Source organism: Pediculus humanus, genomic scaffold (genome assembly GCF_000006295.1).
Source record: "Pediculus humanus corporis 1103172107457 genomic scaffold, whole genome shotgun sequence".
Classification (NCBI taxonomy): domain Eukaryota; kingdom Metazoa; phylum Arthropoda; class Insecta; order Psocodea; family Pediculidae; genus Pediculus; species Pediculus humanus.
Genome location: NW_002987077.1, coordinates 403 through 17672, shown reverse-complemented (window position 1 = coordinate 17672; position 17270 = coordinate 403). Strand labels below are relative to the sequence as shown.

Genomic DNA, 17270 nt, shown 5'->3' with positions numbered 1-17270 from the left:
AAGAGAGAGAGAGAGAGAAAGAAAATTAATATATATCAACAAACAAGTATCAACAAACATAATATTGACTCACTTTATTATATACCATTTAATATCATCAATGAATGAATGAATGAATGAAACATAATTAATTTTTCCTCTTTTTCTCTCTTATTGATTTTATAATTTATTAAATAAAGAGAGAGAGAGAGAGAGAAAAAAGGTCATTTCTTGACCAATCTGTTGGTTTTTACTTTTAGTGCTAAAGTACAAACAAACAAACACACGTAATAATAAATTCACATATAATATAATAATAGTCAAAGATCACGGCCCCCTTTAAAAAATTATTATTATTATTATTATTATTACGTAGGCCTTTTGATTATAATTTATCACGAATATAATTATTGACGTTATTATTATTATTATTATTATTATTAATAATAATTTTTCAATTATTTAATAAATAAATAAATAAATTTACAGAATCTCAAGATAAATGTGAAAAAGCATTTTTATTCACGGATTGTTTTTGGTCCGAAACACAAAAATTGGTAATAAAATTTATTATTATTATTTACTTATTTAAATATTATTAAACTCTCATGTATTTATTAATTAATTTATTTATTTTTATTTTTTCTAGCAAAATCCATAATTTATACGAAAAAAAAAAAAAATAAGAATAACGAATCGTCTTGGGAGAAAAAAAATATGTCAAAAACGCGACTTTTATTATTATTATTATTTTTTTTTTTTTTAGATTTATCACGTGATAAAATAAATAAAAATTTAAAGGACACGACTTATTATTATTATTATTATTATTTGTTTGTAACGAGTAATAAAAATAAATAAATTTAATTATTAAATAAAATCAAAAAAGAAAAAAAAAAATTTGTGTTTGTTTTTTTATTGCTAATTTTTCATCGACTAATAATTTATTTATTTATATTTAAATTTAAACAATTAATAATAATAATAATAAATAAATAAATAAATAAAATATTTTTTTAAATTTTTAATATTGTCAATATTTTAATAATTTCTTTCTCTTTTTTTTATTTTAATTATAAATATCGTAACTCTTACAATTTCCAATTGATATTATTATTATTATTATTAATTATTATTATTAATATTACTACCACTACTAATTTTTACTACTACCTATCCATTAATAAATTATTTAATCCAACAAAAATTAATTGTTTATGAATGAATTAAAATTTTTAAATCATAAAAACAAAACAAATTTAAATCCGAGTTAAATGTTGTATCCACCATGTGACGTCACGCGAAAAAATTTTTTTATGACGTCATTAATTAATAATATATAATTTGTCAATTTCATCGTTTTTTAATTAATTTTTTTTTTTTTTTTTGTTTATAATGACGGGGGGTCAAAAAAAATTTTTTTTTGTTTTATTATTATTATAATTAATCGGATATTGTTATTATTATTATTATTATTACATTTCATAATTATATATATATATATTAATTAATTAACAGCTTTTTTTTATATTTATTTATTTATTTATATATATATACTCTTAATAAATATTTATTTATTAACGCAGGCCGCTATTATTACATAATATTATATATATATATATATATATCTAAAACAAGAGCAAAAAAAAAAAAAAAAAATTTTTGTCTATGATTGATATATTTTAATAATAATAATAATAATAAAAAAAAAAAAGAAAAACAAACAAACAAACAAACAATCAAACAAACAACCGGGAATACCATTTTTCTTTTACTTTTACTTTTGTATCTTCCCACTTTTTGTTTTAGGAAAGAATTAAAAAATTCATTAAATTCATTGAAAAAAAAAAAAAATTAAAATAATAAAAAATAATAATAATAATAATAAAAAGTAAAAAAAGTTAAAAAGAAAAAAAAAATATTTTAATTAATTAATTAATTAATTAATAACACTAATTAATTAAGATCTAACATCATCATATTGTTTTAATTGCACATCATCATCATCATCATCATCATCATCATTTTTTTTAATTGTAAATAATTAATAATTTAAAAATGGCTTTCTTTATTTATTTATTTATTTATTTATTTTACCGGAATATTTATTAAAAATAATAATAATAAGTTAATAAATAAATAAAATGAGTTTTTTTTTTTTTTGTTTACACTCTCCAAAGGGGTTTTGATATATTCCTTCTCTCTCTCTCTTTCTCTCTCTTTTTAATATGCTTTGTAAATCACATAAATTATTTACTATTAATATAATAAATAATAATAATAAATAATTATCATTATTATTATTATTAATACTTTGTTGTTGTTACTGCAAAAGAAAAGAAAAAAAAAATTGAAATAAATCCGTTACACATTAAATTAAACACAAGATTTACATTTTTCTCTCGTATAATTTTTGAGATTCGCAAATTTTAACTTTATATATATATCAAATAAGACCATAAACTACCATTAATAGTAATAATAATAATAATAATAATAGTATAATTATTAATCATAAAAAAATAAATTAATATGTTATAAATTACAAAAATGTAAACTTTTTTTTAAAATAAACTCTATTTATTTCATCATTGCCTACTCAAATAATAATAATAATAATAATAAAAAAAAGGAAAACATGAGTTACACGATTTAAAAATATAACAAAAAAAAAAAAATTAATCTGAATAAATTTAAAAACTGGTATAGGGAGGAGGGGGGGGGGAGAATTGAATCGAAGGAGAGTCCATCTCAAATCCTTCGGTAAGCGAAAATAACAAAAATAAATATTTGCCCTATTATGATTTGAAGGAGGTTAAAAAAAAAAAAAAGGGGGAGGAGCAAGTTTGACCAGAGAAAAGTAACGTTGAAAATTAAACATATATATGGGTTTTCTACTAATATTTTATATCAGGGTTACCATTAAAAAAAAACAAAACTTAACAAATTAGCCTGATATTTACGGTTGAAACCAAGATTTTTAAAGCGAAATTCCTTCTCACCGGGTTGTAATAAGTGTATCGATTGTTCACCATTTAAATAATTTCACCGGCTTTTTTTTTTTTTTTTTTTTATACAAAGCATATTTATAAAAGAAGGCAAAAAATACCAAATCCTTTAGAGATTATATGAAAAACTCATTTTATATAACTGTTTTTTTTTTTTTTATTATCGAGAAATCAATTATCTTGCACGTGCTTTTTTTTTAAATTTGCCTTTTTCTAATAGTAGTTAAAGATACAATTCAAACTAATAAAAAAAAAAAAAAAACTGATTTACGGTAATACGTCGACTTTTTAAACGTTGAAAACAGAAAACAAAACTTGTGTGTGTGTGTCAAATGAAAGCCTTTAAAAATAATTATTATTTACTAATAAAAAAAAAAACAAAACTTAATATGATTGTATGATTGTATGCGGTACATGCCGTTGCCTCGATAAGGCATTCCTGGCATTCCGTATAATAAGCTGTTGGTGATAATTGCAGGCGCGTAACCGGCATCTTTCCATCTTTCTTAATTATTTACTGAAGAGTTAAAAAAAAAAAAATAAAAATAACTTAATACGATTGCGAATGATGCGTTGTTACATGCCGTAGCCTTGATAAGGCATTCCTGGATTCGGAGAATAAGCCGTTTGCGGGTATGCAGGCGCATAACCGGTTCCCATCATTCCGGGTCCAGCAGTTAACATCAACTGTGGTTCAGCTAAAAAAAAAAAAAAAAAAAAAATTTTAACATGCTTTCAACACCATTTTGTTTTTCTTTTCACTTTTTAAATAATAATGAATGGGAAATTTTACAAACTTACGAATCATCATCGGTTTATTTTCCTGATGTGCTGTTTCTTCGACTCTTTGACTTTCAGCTTCTTCTAATTTGTCTACCTTACTCGTATATTCTCTGAGAACTTGAATTAAATAGGGCATGGCAAAATCCATAATGTTATGACGCCAAGCGAGTTCCAAAATAACATCGGGATGTAGAAGATCGTAACACTTTTTTAAAAATAAAATTTTTTTTTTCAAGATAACTATTACACAATTAATTAATTAATTAATTAAAAAAAAAATGGAAACAATTTTACTTGGAATAAACAAGCAGCAAAGCAATCGTAACACTCTTTTTCCAAAAACCAAGCCAACAATTCTTCAGCAACTTCCGGATTTTTTGATTCTGCCGCATATTCCATGGCGTCCTAAATCAAAAGGAATTATTATATTAATATATAAAATGAATCAAAAGAAAAATAAAACGAACAAAAAAAAAAAAATTTCCAAAAAAAAACCTTAAAAAGCCTGTCTTTTTTACACAGCTCGACGGATTGTTTCCAACGGTTGTTTCCCTTATACAAATACGCAGCGATTCTACGGAATTCCGTTAATTCGTGTTTTTCTAATTTCTGTGCCAAAGCAATGTTATCGAAATTGTCAAAGGCGTCAATCGACGTTCGAAGACCCTATCGAAAAAAAAAAAAATATTGTCATCAAAATTATTTCTTTCCTTCCGTTTTATTCCGATGGTCTCATCTCAAGAGTAATTAAATGAAAATTTTCACCAGGTAATCTTCTTCATCGATTAGCAATTGATTAAGTGCTTCGTTTATAGCTTTGTTATTGAGGCTTTGGACTGAGCGTAAATAAGGTTTTACGAGTTGCAGATGATTAACTTTGGTAAAGAAACTGACTGCGCGAGTGTGATCCATTCTGGGAGCGAGAACCAACAACATATCGTTGAGTAACAACGGTTTATAATCTAAATAAAACTGTATAGCCTTATAGTACAATTCTATGTTGGCAACCTTTAATAAAAAAAAAAATTCCAAATTAAAAGGATGATGTTACGAAATATTTATATGCATTAATACCGCACAATTCAAATTTCCAACCTTGGTTATTATATCTTTAAAATGACCCTCTCTCCATGCTTCCGTGGGATGTGCCATCATCGCAATGACGGCGTTATCGTATTCTTCGTATTTGTCGTACAGGAAAACCAACTCGGACCACAAATGAGCTTGTTCGGCAGCTCTTAAAACTTTTGGAATGTTGACTCGCGACCAGAAAAGTTCCAAATGCTCACGCATTTTGCTCGGCTTATACTTGGAATACAAAATAGCCAGCTCACTGAACATTCCCATGTGAGCTCTTTCCAATCCTAAAGCGGCTTCTAAAAGGTTGATCAATTCTTCGAAATATCCTCTATCCTGGACAAATTTAAAGAGACAAAAAAAAAAAAAAATTAAATACTTCAGCCCCCGGTTTAATTAATACAAACACATGCATTTTAACGTTTTTTAATTTATACACACCTGATAATAATTTATCAAATCTTCTAATTCGTCGGCGTGCACCACTATGTGGAGCCCGCACATTTGCGCAAGCCGAAATTCTTCCGAATCGACGCATGCAAAACAAACTTCTTTCCACGTCCTGGTGCTGTTGGCTTTTTTCGCCGAGTCTACGGCACCTTGAAATTCCCGCAAATGAACGAGAGTAATCGCAAGACGAGCAAAATTACTCACGTTATTGTAAAGCAATTTAGCAGCTTCGTACATTTTGTCTTCGAAACATCTGTCACCGATCTGCGAGAAAAAAAAAAAAAAAAATAGATTTATTACTAAAAAACCTGAGTTAATTGATAAGTAATAATAATAATAATAATAATAATATTTTACTTAAATCAATCACCTTTTGAATATCCGCATGATTAGGTCCCGATATAAATTCTTCCAAATCGGACGATCGATTTGTTCTTGCATAAGCATAAATAAGTTCACTTTCTATGTAAGACTCTCGAGCTTTCTTTCTCGCCATTTGTAAATAACGAACCAAATCTTCCCAACTGTCTGTAATTTAAAATGGATTCATATATTTATAGTTTTTTTAGTTTTTTTTTTTAAAAAAAAAAAAATTTATTTTACTTGTTTTGCTAGCCGTTTGAACGACGTCCATGTAAGCCGAGGGATCGTCTGCTTTGATAAATGAATCGATGGCCTCTTTGACCATTCCTTGTTGCAACTGAGCTTTAGCAAGTTGACTCCACACGGCAGGTTCGTTGCACCTTTCGGCAAATTCGTAGGCGCGATCCAAATTTTGAATGTGATCTATTAAAACCTACAAAAAAAGGAAAAATGGGGGGGAAAAAAAATTCAACGAAATTTCTTTTTAATTTGTGAATAATTTCTTCATTTACTCACTTGTATAGCAGAAGTGTTAACGTCAAACTTTTTGAAAATAGCAAAAGCTTCTTCGTATAATTGATTACTGATAGCAATATTAGCGATATCCGGAGCATCGTAATTATCCAATCGATTTATGTATTCCATAACTCGAGTTCTATCGGCTTTGACGGCCGTTAAAATCAACAAGTTTTGCAAATTCCTATTTAAAAAATTATTGAAATTAAATTTGCAAGGTAAAAAAAAAAAAAATTTTTTGCGTCATACTAACGAATAAAAAAATCTGACATACCTGTGATCACTAAAAACGGAATTGTCCAAAACAATTTTTTCCAAAAGTTCAATTAATTCGTTCGGTAAATCCGCGGTCATAAATGCTTTAACCGTGACCGAAATATCTTCGGGATCTTGAGTTTCACTTAAAGCCGTTTGAACGACTTGATCGATCAGTTGACGTTTGTACGGATTATTCTCACTTAATACTTCAGCCCACAATTCCGGATCACATCTTCTCACCAAATACCTAAATTGACAAAAATTCATATGTGTGTAAGTAAACTTTAGAGCAAGTTTCAATCGAAAATAAGCAATTTGAAATTTAGCAACAATTTTACAACACCTACCGAGCTTCGGATTTAAAGAGTGAATTTTCATTGCAAACGTTAATCAATTCCCTGTCGCATTGACCCCTTTCGTAGGCGATACATGCCAGGTGTGGATCTCTTTTTTCACAATACTTTCCGACGACTCTGCTGTCGTAAAATTGATTTTCCCTGTTTAAAGAAAAAAAAAAACGTGTCATAGATTTTTGTCAAATGAAAAAAGGTATTTTTATGAAGAAATCAAACTTACTTTAAAAATCTTTCCGGATTATTATTGCTATCGATATAAATTTTTGCGAGAGCATTATGAGTCGCCGATTCGACGCAACCCTCGTGAACTCTCGATTCGAGCCAAGGCAATAAAAGTTTCAAACGGTTTCTTTTTTCCACTTCCTCGACTAGCTCGTCAGTTGAAAATTGACCTCTTACGACTAATATTAGGTTTTTAATTATGTCTTCAGAACAATCGACGTCTAACAGGCCTCCGATAACAACGGGAAGGCGAGACGGATTCACCTAAAATAAATATTAAATTAAATAAATTCGGTCGAGCGTAGATTCAGTTAACTGAATTTTTTTTCAAAACTTACCTTTTGCACGTAAATCTCAATGTATTTTTGTAGATTATTCCGATACAAATACAAAACCAAATCGTGCACAAAATCGAAACGATCGCACACAATAATCAAGGGCAATTGATCGGTTAATTTTGCTTCTTTCAAAAAGTTTTTCACACGTTCCGGATTGTAACAATTTGATTCCCTGCAAATCCTTTCCACTTCTTTGATTTGTCCAGTTTTGCAAGCTGCCTGTCGTCGTACGTTAAAAAAATAAACAAGTGAAAATTTAAATTAAACTTAAAAATAGAAATTAATTTGCGAGTGAATTACTCACTTGAATGTACTTGAAATGAACTTCTTGGTCTTGCGAAAAATTAACGATCGATCCTAGGAAATAAAATAAACCCTCGTAGCTTTTGAAACTTTCAAATAAATCGATGAGAGCTTTTGTCGTAAGTTGTTCGTGATATTTCGTAGCAACTTGAACGCAAGTTTGTAAGTTTTGACGAATGTTATTCGTTAACATTGCTTTCAAACATTCCAAAGAATCTTCCACGCTCAAAGTTCCAAAGTATCCAACGAGCCATTCGGAATTTAGCAAGTGGGTGTGAACGACCTAATAAAAAATTTTATAATCAGTGTGACATTCTTCTTCAAAATCGACGAATACCTCAGAAGTGAAACTAACCGCTCTTTTAATGTCGTAAAGATCAGTGTAATGTTCCAGAGCTCTCTGAAGTAAGCCTGCTTTTTCACACAATTGAGCGATGTGAGCTCTATCATAATGGGTAAACATTTGATTTCCTAAAATTGCATCCGCGACCTGAGGAGCCGATATCAAATTCATTTCGAGTAATCGAGTTTGTAAAGGCCCTTCGGACGGTCGATTATTTTTTAAAGCATCCAGTAAAAATGCTGTACATTGTTGAACCATATTCTGCTCCATGAAAATATCCACAATCTAAAAATAACAATAGTAAAATTAATAATAAAGATATGGAAAATTTAAAAAAAATAAAAGCTTTGAAAAACTGATATACCTGATTTGTATCTGCTAATGGTTCATCATCCTGTACTAGCATCTGAGCAAAAGCTACTCCTTGCTCCGGATTAACTCGCATCACATTGCGCAAAAGAAATATGTAGTCGGGAGTGTACCCAACCTTTTGGGCGTAAAGAACAATTTTTTGAAATTGTCCAGTTTCTGCGAAACACTGAATGACTTTGTTGGGAACGTTTGCTCTTAAATAAACGGAAAGTGCCAATGTCGGATCTGCTTGTTTTACCAAATCTCCCAATTCTTCAGAACACTCAAGTTTATCTTCTTTCAACCATTTTTCAAGCAATTGTTTACGCCCTTGTTGCAAAACAGGTCGACATAATTCCAACGATTCATATTTATTCAACTGACCCTAAGAACGTTCAAAAAATAATTTTAATACTAATAAACGACATATGACTTAATTATTATTGTTATTTTTATTTAATTACCTGATCTAGTAAAATTCCAAAATACTGCAATAGAGGCGAGGTTTGTCCTGAAGGAGTAGGAACTTGTTGAAATCTCTGTATTGTTTGAGGAGTTCTTAAAATACCTTTTGGCGCGTTTGCTGCAACCTTGGCGGCTTCCACATATTGTCCATTTTGAAACAGTTGATTGAACTTGCGAACAAACAAATCTTCAGCACCCGCGAGATTATTTCTGACGGCTATTCTCAAAGCAAGATCAGGGTTCTGAAGAACCGTATTGATGTATGGAATAATATTGTCCTCATCCACGGTAACAGATAAAACCTGCAAGAGCAAAATCGATTAAAATAAATTCAAAATAAAATACGCGCATTATAACTCGAGTATTAAAACTTGTAAATTATACCTGTCCTTTTCTGTTAACTCCGATGATGCCTCCGGTAGCCTCAAGAGGAGCAGTCACGAATATAGTATCGGAACTTATTCGATTCATATAAATGCAAGTTGCAGTCTCAATGTCGTACAAGTGAATATATCCATACTTGGTGATTAAATAAATAACGTCGTATTTTGGACTTGCCTAAAATTATACATCGTATTGGAGAAATGTCATGTTTATACAAAAGAAAACTTTTTAAGAAAAAGTACGACATTAAAAATTACCTGCATTGCAACAGGAAAATCATTAACAGCTTCGGCAGGGAAAAAAACATCAACTGCTTTTTTTGTGAAAGGTTGATTGCCAGCCGGAGGCTGACCTACTTCAATTATGTGAAGTTTACCTCCTTGAACGGATCGCACGGCAAAGCAAAACAACGTTGACATTTCCGCATTTCCTTCCATTTTAAACTGAGCGAAAGCAGCAGCATGACCTAAAAGTGAATGATATTAAAATATCATTTTAAATAATTGATTAATTTAAGTTTTTTAAACAAAAAAACATTCAATTATTATTTACCCTCAATAGGTTGTGAACATTTTCTCTCAACCGAGTACAATTGCATGGCTCCTGCTACACGATTACCCTGAACGGTAATACCAATAAGTAAAAGCCATGCTTGATTCGGATCAGTTCTGTAATTTATTATTTGGCATGCATTTAAAGAAGAATGGCGATCAAACATTTTTTGAGGCGTTGAATCACCTAAAAATTAACAATTTTAATATATAATAAAATTCATATTCGATTTTAAAAAAAATTTGTGGATTTTGCTGAAAAATCTAAATGGTAATATAAAGTAAGTTAGTAGTATTACAACAGACATAAATTGAGACATTTATGAGAAGAAACACTGTTTGGCTGAAAGATAAGGATTTTATCTCTTTTCGAATATTTTTTTACACAAGATAAATTGTTAATATATAAATAGGCATTTTTAAATTCAAAGTCCACAAAATTAACTGGCATTTTTAACATTTTATTTTTCCATAAAATTCAATAATTTTAATTTATTATATGGAATTTACAAACCTTCCATGCTCCAGTGATAGACTGATGATTCCGTTACGAGTGCTAAAGTGTTCAATGAAATCCACTTCCAAAAGATGACATCATCGGTCATCGCATGAGCTTTCATTTTGCTTTTCATTTCTATATTGAATATTTGAAGTGTTTTTTGAGCTGGAACAAAAAAAAAAGTATAACAAAATTTTTATCAGTGATTCTCCTCCATCTTTTCCGACAGGCTTTTTTTTTTTTAAATTTGGCAAAAAAAATAATTTTATGCTAAAAAAATTCCACCTTCAGCACCAGCTTTTCCTTTTAGAGCTATCACTTTAGAAGCTGGATTCATAATTGCTGAATCTGCCGATATTGGACGTCTTATTGGATTTGATACATCGTTCATATCAATGATTACAACTTGTGAAGTTTCACCAATTGTTTCTCTGACGCATATAAATTTATCTGACTCCATTGTGAGTGTCCCAAATGAGACACTATTCTGATTGATACCCACTTTAGTGAGCTAAAAAAAAAAAAAAAAAAGTATTTTATTAATTAATTATTTTAAATATTTTTTTTTTAAATAATATTTTACCATTTTTTAAATTTCAAATGGGATAAGTCGAGGATTTTTATCTTATTTAACAATTATTTAATATAAAAATAATTCATTTTATTATTCAAAGTATTTAATTAGAGTATGAAGAAAATTAATTTAAGAGTCACCGACCCTTTGTAAATGTTAAACAAACTAACAAGAGAAGATCAACACTAATTGAGTTAACTTAAGAGTTACCATTTCAAAGAATATAAAATAAATTTTTTTTCAAGTTTGATTTTTTAGTTATGTATTTTGTATGCATTCGAAATGAAATCTTTTTAGGTGACTGTTAGATAAAAACTTCCCAAATTTATCTTCTGTGTATTTTATAAATGTAAAAATGCATTTTTTACACCTTACAATAATTGTCATTTACCATTAAAAAAATGTTAAATTTATTAGAAAGTTGCTGAATCCTACATATATAAATTTTATTATGAAATTAACAAATTTAAAAATGATTCGAGAAATTTGTTAAATGTCTTTAAAAAATAACCGACTGCTTTCGAAATTTAATAAAACTAAAGTAAAAAATCTGAAATAAAAGGTGTAATGAAGATAAAGTGAAAAATTTCATTTTAATTAAATTAAATTTAATAAAATTAAGTAAAAAAATAATAAATTAATAATGTAATTTTGAGTTTCAATATTGCAACATGCTCTAACAGGAAAGGAACTGTATGAAAATTATGATTATTAATAAAGCAGGTTGTGACATTATTATTTGTCTTATACTTTATTGTAATAAATTTGTTATTTAATCCTCTAAAAATTTTAAAATTAGACATGTATTATATTTATTCCAGCATAATAATTGCATTTTTTTTGTAAATTTTAATTTCTGAAAGTGAGAATCATTACCTAAATTTCCATTATTCAACAAAATAACAATTAAATTTGTGTGGGTCGAGGTGACCTTTTTTTACATTTGACAGTATGTAAAGTAAGGTAAAAATAAAAAATTTTGTAAAAAAATTTAGTTTCTAAAAAAAAAAAAAAATACTAAAGTAACAACTCAATTAACAAAAAGTTAATTCAATATGCTAAAAAAGGGGCGTTATTCCATTACAAATACTACCTGCAGATGTTCCTGAAAACGTATCGGTAATCCTTGTGTCATTTTGAATAATTAAATATTAATCACAACAATCTAATAAACTAATAACGTTCGTCCAATTCTCTCTCACGATCGGTTCACAAAAAATCTATATACACACAGTTACACCATGACAAAACCGATACCGATTCTGACATTCAAAACATGGCTACCAGAAACGACAGGTACGAAAAATAGTCCTACAATTCAGTTTCCCGATAATTAAAAATACGCTTATATATATATTGTAAAATATTATATTTTAAAATTTTTTCTTATTTAAAATTAAACAATTAACATTGTTTGCTTAAGAACTTTTAGTTTTAAATAAAAACTGGAGCCGGATTTCAATACGCGGCGGTTATAAGAATGCCACATCAAATATTGATTCATTATGCGCGCATGCGTTCCCTTACATAATTCGAAATAGCTGTGGATTATGATGAAAAATTATTCATCAACATAGCAAATTGATAAATTAAATATCTTTAAAATTACTTTTATTGAAATTATGTGTATCTTTTTGTTGAAATTTTTAATAATATCTCATATTAATATCATGTCTTATATGTATTTCTTTATAATGCGAATTTAAATGCATTTACTTAATACTGTTGTGGTAACAGTTAATTCCTCTAATCTACATCTAAATGAAAACTGCAAAAATATGTTTGCAGTCGTTCATTTCACTTTCTATAGAAAATCATGTAAATACTAATTAGATTGTAGTGCACATATATAAATTATGTATGAATGTTTAAAACGGCTTTAAAGTGATACAGTATGGGAAAAAAAATAATGAAGAAATTTACAAATCGAGTAAGGAAAAAAACAATGTAATCAGACATTCTTAGTAAAAAAATACTATATTAATTAGTCAAACAAGCCAAAACCCATATCATCATCAGATTCTTCAGGTTCTTCCTTTTTGGCTTCTTTCTTCTCTTCCTTCTTCTGTGGTGAACCAGCAGCAGCAGCAGCTGCAGGAGCTGCGGCAGCTGATGCAGCAACAGCTCCTCCACTAGGAATGGTAGCTAATTTTTCTTTTCCTTTTGTAATAAGATCATCAATTTTTTTGCCATTTAATTCACTGATGACCTTTTTAAGTTTTTCTGCTTCAGCTTCAATACCCACAGAACTTAAAACTTTTTCAATGTCTGCTGCTACTGGACTATCCTTTCCGCCAAGGACTGTTAACAAATATGCGGCCACGTAACGCATTCTGCAAAAAAATTTAAATATGATTTTTAATTTAAGTAAAATATTTTAAATACTTTTATATACACTAATTAATGCAATAATATTTAAAGGAAATCAGTACGTTGGGACAAAATCATCATGGCTCTCAGTCGAGAGATGATAAATTGAATCATCATTTTAAATTTAATTTAAATTTATACAATAAAATTTTTGCAAAAAAATTATAAATAATTGCAGAAAATTAAAACATTGATAAATATAATTATTATTTGTAATAATAAATTTAAAAAAACTTACTTTTAAGTCTAACAGACACGAAACGAGGCAACGCAAAATAATAAACTGCTGTCGAGTTGTACAGTATGCACGAGGAATAACGGAAAGGGAAATTGTACTTGTTTTAACATTCAGGGATTTTTGTGTTGGTAACACTGCTAGTTACGTTGCCATGACGAAAATTGTTTTGAAAATATTTTTTACTTTTTTAAAATATAAGAAAATTTATTTTTATACTGATATTACTTAAAAAAAATTGTAGACAGTTAAAAAAATTAAAACTATTATTATATTTTGGTAATAAGTTATTTACTTTTACTTCTTATACTTTAGTACTTTCATTACACTTTTTATTTATGTTTTATTATAATAATGTTTACTTTATATATATTATTAGTGTCACAAAATTCATTCTAATTAGTTTAATATTTTATTTTAATTTAATTTTAGATAAATAAAATGTCTTATGAATGTGAATCTGAATATACGACGGGGTACTACCATTGTGTCGATCCAATTGAAAATTTTAAAATCAAGTAAGTATGTTTATTTTTATTTTTTAATTATAAGTAATTTTAATAAGTTATTATATAAAAAAATTTTAAATTTTAGAGTAGTGTTAAAACCAGTTAAAAATTGGTTTATACCACTTCCAAACTTTGAGGCGGAAGATTTTCCCAAAACTATTTCATTCGCAGAAGAGGAACAAAATTATGAAAAAGAAGAATATGTTTTTCATTGGCAAGAAAAAGTTTTTAATAAAAGTGAATTTGTCAAATTCAAAGATTCAGACAAGAAAGGAGAGCTCGATGTTAAATATTGCCATAGCAATCTCAAAGGAGATTTCAGTCAAAAAAAACTTCCTGAAAAACTTTTTAGTTTTGTAGATGTTGATAATTTTTCAATCGATGAAAATGTTTTTTGTATGCCTTTTAATACAAAAAAAACTTTGAAAATCGATTTTAAAAATAGCAATAAGAAGCTTGAAAAAATACCAAAATCTAAAATAATAAGTTATCCAAATTTCAAAAATAAATTAAACTCAACCAAGAGCCCTTCTCAAAAAATGTTTATTATGATTGATTTAAATTCAAACAATGGGTAAGTATTGATTATGGGTTATAAGTATCATATATACTTATATTAAAAAAAAATATTAAATGCGTTTTTAGTCGAAAAATATTTATTTCATTTTTTTCAAGTAGTTAAAATTTTTAGAGATGATGAAAATAATGAAAATAATTATGAAGTTTTATGCATGTTAAATTATAATGATTCGAATAATTTGTTGGAGATGACCCCACAATTTTCAAAATCTGAATCTAAGCCATATTTATTAGAGACGGGAAATGGGGATAATAAAAAATCTTTTTATTATTGGTTATTTCATGCTTCAAACGACATTACAAGTAACTCTCATACGAAAGAAATGGAAATTATGACAAGAGCAAGTAATTTTTATATATATATATATTTAATTATTTTTTTCATTAATCTAAGGTTTCATATATTACAATGGCTTTTAAGTATTTTTTTTTTTTTTTTTTAAATTGTCATTTTTGACATTTTTAAAAATTTTTTGTCGTTATTTAGGTATTCCATCACCAAGACGAAATGAAAAAATTACATATTGGATCTGATTTTTTTTCCGGAGATTCAAATAATCTATACACAACAGTACTGGGTGACATAATAAGTGCCAAAAATTTCGAATACAGTAATCTTTACATTAAATATTTTGTTAAAATGCCTCCAGAATGGGAAATTTTCAACTCTGATGATTTATTCGGAATAACTCACATTTCAAAACAAAACTCTCGCGGAACGGCATATTTTTCTCATTTATTCGAATTTAATTTATATGCAAATCTTCAGTTATTTAAAGGTGTTTATGATAATAATAATAATTATCAGATTTTACAAAAAAAAAAAAAAGACAAAAAATTTAAAAATATTTAACTTTTAGAATTTTCAGTATCGTTACCCGAAATTATATTTGAAGTTTTATCAATTGATAATTACAATAGATACAGGCACGAAGGTTACACATACGTTTCTTTACCTCATTCTCCAGGAATGTATGAATTTAATTTAAAATGCTGGAGAGCCGCTGATAAAAAAATTAGGTCAAAATTAGAAAGATTTTTTATAGGAGGAGGATCCGAGTTGGAAGATATTTTTTACGTGGGTCTTTCAAATTATCCCAAAGTGAGAAATAATTTAATACTTTGTAATTTTTTTTACGATTATTCATTAAATTTACATAATAATTTTTAGTGTTAAATTTTTTAAAATGGCGTCGTTGTTTTTTTTTTTTTTTTCCAGGCAGAATTAGTGAGTAGATTCGGTTTTGAAACGATACCTTCCGGTGAAATAAATTTAAAATTAAGTATTTTACATCAATCGGAATTTTTAAAAAAAAATGAAATCGATCCAGAATTTACGATTGGGAATAATAATAAAAAAAATAAAGATTTTATTTTATCCAGTCTTAATTCTGTTCTCGAAGCATTTAGAAAAGCAAGATCTCGTATGCTGGAAGCAAAAAAAGATTTGGAATCACAATTTAGTAATATTAACCTCGACGTACGTACCTTATAAAGGAATCAAATAAATAAATAAATAAATACGGCTTTTAAATTTATCACCAACTCTAAATTATTTATTAACTAAATATATTTATCGTTCGGTTTGTTTTTTTTTTTTTTTTTTTTAGAAGATTTTGAATGACTCCATGGAAGAAAAATAATTATGTTGAGATTAAATGAATATTTAAATTTTTAAATGCGGTTTTTATTTAATTCGAAATCATTTTTCAGGTAATCGTTTCTTAAAAATCGCCATTACCTAACAATAATTTTAAAAAAAAATTATAAATAATCATTAATTTTTTTTTATAAGAAATAATAACATTGCAAAAAATCAAAATTTTTAAATTATTGAAAACGTTAGTAAAAAAAAACGGATTTTTTTTTTTTTTTTTTTTTTAGTTGGGTCCCCAAAACGTTTTTTTTTAAAAAAAAAAAAAAAAATGCATTTGTAGAAGAAGAAGAAGAAAAAGTTTTTAAAACCGAAGAAGAAGAAGAAAATAAGGAAAATTTTAAAGATATTTTTTTCAAACAAAATTTTTATTTTTATTTTTTTTTAAAGTATTCATTGTTAAATATGGTAGGCCCAGAAAAAAAAAAAAAAAAAACATGAAATATAAAAACTAGTCAGACAAGTTAAGTGACTCATGGCAAAATTTAGTCGTCAAGAGAAGTTTTTTTTTTTTTTTTTTTTTTTTTTATCAAGGCTTTTAAAAAGAAAATCGATAATAGAAATCAATAGAATGAATCTCAAAAAAAAAAAAAAAATTCGTTAAGTTATTGATTTTATTGATAAAATGATAATTTGTTAAAAAATTATTATTATTTTTTAAAGTAAATAAAATATTAATTAGTATTTCGTTTTTACATCGAACGTCATTTAAAAAAAAAAAAATCAATTTTTTCAATTATTATTATTATTATTATTGTAATTAATTTTTAAAATTTCATTTATATATATATAAATAATTTTTATTTGACATTAAAGAAAACGAAATAATTAAATGTTTATATTATTTACCCCCCACAAATTTATTTTGTTTTATTTATTTATTTAAATAAAACTCGAAGGTTGTTTGTTTGTTTTTAAATTGAAAAGTAAAAAATGTTAAATTTTTAATTGGCACGAAAATATATTATTATTTTTTTTTTTACTTTCTTATAATAAATGGAATGTTTATATAATGTTTAAACAAAAAAATTCCCCATGTTTTTAAACATGGTGTCATTCAAGGATTTGGTGTGGTTGTTTTATATACAATTAAATTTTTTTTT

General features: G+C 26.9%; 3 protein-coding genes across 3 annotated transcripts; 1 reads left to right on the top strand and 2 right to left on the bottom strand.

Moving 5' to 3' along the window:
- Positions 1 to 3563: 3563 nt before the first annotated feature.
- Phum_PHUM105560 (clathrin heavy chain, putative) lies at positions 3564 to 11955 on the bottom strand (the record flags this gene model as incomplete). Its single annotated transcript, XM_002423992.1, has 24 exons — positions 3564 to 3685; positions 3789 to 3975; positions 4065 to 4175; positions 4266 to 4436; positions 4536 to 4778; positions 4866 to 5183; positions 5289 to 5561; positions 5668 to 5825; positions 5901 to 6093; positions 6177 to 6360; positions 6451 to 6681; positions 6782 to 6931; positions 7011 to 7276; positions 7351 to 7569; positions 7655 to 7936; positions 8009 to 8281; positions 8361 to 8732; positions 8812 to 9114; positions 9197 to 9370; positions 9454 to 9662; positions 9749 to 9934; positions 10262 to 10411; positions 10532 to 10757; positions 11914 to 11955. 24 exons carry the CDS (start codon positions 11953 to 11955, stop codon positions 3564 to 3566), a joined length of 5043 nt encoding a protein of 1680 aa, XP_002424037.1.
- An 849-nt stretch (positions 11956 to 12804) lies between these two features.
- On the bottom strand, positions 12805 to 13152 carry Phum_PHUM105550 (acidic ribosomal protein P1, putative; the record flags this gene model as incomplete). Its single annotated transcript, XM_002423991.1, has 2 exons — positions 12805 to 12885; positions 13030 to 13152. 2 exons carry the CDS (start codon positions 13150 to 13152, stop codon positions 12805 to 12807), a joined length of 204 nt encoding a protein of 67 aa, XP_002424036.1.
- Positions 13153 to 13873: 721 nt separating this feature from the next.
- Positions 13874 to 16008, top strand: Phum_PHUM105540 (uncharacterized protein; the record flags this gene model as incomplete). Its single annotated transcript, XM_002423990.1, has 6 exons — positions 13874 to 13901; positions 14025 to 14508; positions 14626 to 14816; positions 15017 to 15292; positions 15383 to 15615; positions 15733 to 16008. The coding sequence occupies 6 exons, from the start codon at positions 13874 to 13876 to the stop codon at positions 16006 to 16008; spliced, it is 1488 nt and encodes a 495-aa protein (XP_002424035.1).
- Positions 16009 to 17270: the final 1262 nt, after the last annotated feature.